The following is a 3,777-nucleotide window of genomic DNA, read 5'->3' as shown; positions in this document are numbered from 1 at the left end:
TAATTGACACCATGCACCAGATGGCTAAGGTTAAATCAAAACAGGCTACGCCTCCGAGACAGTAGAGGATTCGCTTGATCGGCGCGCGGAGGAATGGGTGGCGCGCGCGCTCTGTTTTAGAATGTAAATTACGATCGAGACACGCATGGCTCAAATTGAATTCGCATTATCTCAAGTGAAAGAGCGGGGGGGTGAAACGAGGGGCACATTATCCCCAAATGCTTCAAGGGATCTTAAAAAGTAAACAATTAACTAGCCAACTGCATAGTGCATCTTTAAAAGGCCTATGTTCATTTCACTGAAACCTGCACGTGAGTATCAACTTAAAATTACATAAATTTGTCAGCACATTGAACATTAATTGTTTCACAGTCCAATTTCAACATTTAATCTATCTATCTATCTATCTATCTATCTATCTATCTATCTATCTATCTATCTATCTATCTATCTATCTATCTATCACTCATTTCACTGTAATATCTCATTAATAGGTTTAAACACAATAATCTACTTTTATAGTGTGAAATATTCAGGTAAATTGTGCTACTTTTAACTGCCAAAACTGTTTCATTTTACCTACATTCAACATATGTGACAAAGGCCAACAAAATGTTCTGTTGTGTAATGATATGAATGTTAAGAACTATTTATATTTTCATGTAATATAAGACTATTTTAATTTAGGAATTTAACCAAGTTAATCCACCCAAGTCACTCATGACCCCCCCCCCACACACACACACACACACACACCACCCCTCAAACAAATGAGGGCTGAGGTGTGACCGTAACAGCCAATCAGAGCAAAGAGGGTGTTACAAAACTTGTATAAATAGTTCAGGTGAGACAGGTGTCAGGCTGTGATGCACCTGACCAATCCACCTGTATTAGACAGAGGCAGCAGAGCAGGAGGTGTTTTCTCGGTGAACGACAGAACAAAAATAGGAGGAAAGCATGACGTCATTTGTCTCTCAAGCCCTTTCACCCCAGTTCCACAGCATGGGGCAGGAGTCCCAGGAGTTCAGCCTGTACAGTGACAACTTCTACAGCACTCAGCCTGTGCCTAGTCCACAGCAAACCCTGCCATCCGCTTACGATTTCGGAGAATACGCCGGCCAGACCTCCAACCCTTACCTGTGGTTCAACGGACCTGGGCTCAATCCAGCTCCGTGTCTCAGCGGAGGGCCTCAGCACTACGGGATGACGAAGCCTTACGTGGCCGCAGGTGGAATCGGGGGCTCGGACGGTGGTTTCAGCTGGTTCTCCCTGCCCTCTCAAGAAGATCTGATGAAACTCGTGAGACCTCCTTACTCTTACTCAGCACTTATTGCGATGGCAATACACGGAGCCCCAAACCGTCGCCTCACTCTCAGCCAGATCTATCAGTATGTAGCTGACAACTTCCCCTTCTACAACAAGAGCAAAGCCAGCTGGCAGAACTCAATCCGGCATAATCTCTCGCTCAACGACTGCTTCATGAAAGTGCCCAGAGATGACAGCGATCCAGGTCAGAACATGTTTAAACTTCTTCTGTGACTGGTTTTAGTTTAGTTCTAGATAATTTTTCAACTGGGACAAATAACAAAGTTTCTTTATTTAACAGGTAAAGGAAACTACTGGACCCTTGACCCAAACTGTGAGAAGATGTTCGATAATGGCAACTTCCGTCGCAAGAGGAAGAGAAAGTCTGACTCTCTGGCTGAAGAGGAGGGAAAAGGCTGTTCTGGACCGGACTCAGCTCTATCGAGTCCTAAAGAGCCTAGCGACACCTCAGAGAGAGGAAACTCTCCGATCTCCACAGATCCGACTCCGTGTCTCAATGGCTTTCTAAGTCAAATGGGTGATGTGGCTTCAGGTTCGAGAGAGGCTCTTCTCCCATCTCCTCTAGCTTTGCCTTTGAGCCAAAGATCTTCTCCACCTGGAGCATATGGCTCGTACTCGCCGAGCGCTACCGTGTCGCAATGGGAAACCCACATCCCTCATCCCGTCCCATCCAACGTCTCCACTTCGCTAACTTCATACACAGACAGCTATAGTGACTCTATGCTCAACCAGTACACCAGCCAGCTCTATCCAGTGTTGGGCTCCTCTGACTTGCTGTACTCGCGGGAGGGAACAGAGGTGTAGCATGGGACATAGCACCGTCAGGTATGAACTGTGGCCGCAGGCACTTGAGGGAGCGGTCGGCCTGCATTGTGAGCCAAGTTCCTGAGTCAGCAGGTCCGAGTGGATGCAGAGGAAATTCCCTCTATCAGACAGTTATGTGAATGCCCTCACACGCTCTTCTCAGACTCACCTGCTGAGATCAACTAATTCATGTTGCAGCTGAAAGACAACAGTAATTGCCTCGGGCTACTGCTCCCAGTCCCTTTTTTATGTTGTGGTTTTTGTTATGTTTTTGCAATTCTGTTAAACTGAAGCCTGGAACATATGTAAATACACAGATTTTTGACATTAATATGAATTTGTCCATTTTTCTATATTTTGTAATTGTATTGTTCACTTTAGATATTTTGTGATTGTAATATATACTGTATTTGCCAAAATAAACATGCATATTCGCAAATTCTACCGTGCTGTTATATATTTATGGTTAAAGGGATAGTTCAACCAAACAGTGTTGTTTGGTTAAGTAACAAACTATCACAAATGGTTTTTGTTCCTAGAAATTAATCTGAAGTAAAACAAGAAATAAATATAAGAGGAAAACCTTCAACTTAAAAAATAGATATGTTGCCTTCACTCTTAAAAATAAAGGTGCTTCAAGAGGTTCTTCAAGTGATGTCATAGAAGAACCATTTTTGGTTCCACAAAAAAACATTCAGTCAAAGGTTCTTTAAAGAACCATCTCTTCCTTACCTTTTTATAATCTGAAGAACCTTCTTTCACCACAAAGAACCTTTTGTGAAACAGAAAGGTTCTTCAGATATTAAAGGTTCTTTATGGAACCATTTAGACAAAAAGGTTCTTCTATGGCATCGTGAAGCACCTTTATTTTTTAAGAGTGTTGAAAACTAATATAAGTTGAAGTACTAAAATGACTAAACCTGAAATAAAGATAAAATAGAACAAAACTAATAAAATGACAAAAGCACATAACAAAATTAACTTAAAATGAAACGTAAACTTAAAATGAAACCTAAGTGAAAAATAAAAGCTATTTTAAATTTTAACAAATATATAATTGTATACAATTAAATGTTAAAATAACACTGTGCCGTTAAAATTCTGTCATCATCTATTCACATTCAGGTTATTCCAAATCTGCATGATTTATTTCTGTTGAGCTCACAAAATATTTTGAAAAATTTTAAATATTTTCTATTGTTGTTATTGCATACAGGCTTAAAACAACACAAAGATGAGTAAATGATAAAAGAATTTAAATTTTTGGATGAATTGTCTCTAATATTTAGTACTATTGTGGTTTCTATTGTGTTTTTTCTGGATTAAACTTCATACAGAAAAGTAATTGTCCACTACAAATTAAAGACTGAAGCACTGTATAAGTCATGTATTCATTTACTTAAAAGCTAAATTAAAACCATGAAATGAAAAAACCCAATGAATGAATTTGATGAATGTTCACTGAGATGCAACGTACATTCTTAAAAACCATTGGATCTTTTCATTCCACAAAAAGTTCTTTAAAGTTGAAAAAAAAGGTTCTTTAGATTATTAAAATGTTTTTCACACTAAGAAAAAAAATAATTTAAGAACTGTTCACTGAAACTAAACTAGTTTTTCTATGGCATCGCTGTAAAAAAAAAAAAA

General features: G+C 39.2%; 1 protein-coding gene across 1 annotated transcript; it reads left to right on the top strand.

Moving 5' to 3' along the window:
- The first annotated feature begins 863 nt into the window (after positions 1–863).
- On the top strand, positions 864–2,684 carry LOC306856443 (forkhead box protein I3-A). The gene is made up of 2 exons (XM_079395738.1): positions 864–1,510; positions 1,607–2,684. Exons 1-2 carry the CDS (start codon positions 958–960, stop codon positions 2,128–2,130), a joined length of 1,077 nt encoding a protein of 358 aa, XP_079251864.1. The 5' UTR covers positions 864–957; the 3' UTR covers positions 2,131–2,684.
- Positions 2,685–3,777: the final 1,093 nt, after the last annotated feature.

The sequence above is a fragment of the Barbus barbus genome, assembly GCF_936440315.1.
Source record: "Barbus barbus genome assembly, chromosome: 36".
Taxonomy (NCBI): domain Eukaryota; kingdom Metazoa; phylum Chordata; class Actinopteri; order Cypriniformes; family Cyprinidae; genus Barbus; species Barbus barbus.
The sequence above is the reverse complement of the archived record's forward strand: the minus strand, read 5'-3'. Positions and strand labels throughout refer to the sequence as shown.

Coding starts and splice junctions, on each gene's coding strand:
- LOC306856443 (XM_079395738.1), top strand. CDS start 958: ATGACGTCATTTGTCTCTCAAGCCCTTTCACCCCAGTTCCACAGCATG. Junction 1,511..1,606: donor CAGAGATGACAGCGATCCAG/GTCAGAACATGT, acceptor TTTATTTAACAG/GTAAAGGAAACTACTGGACC.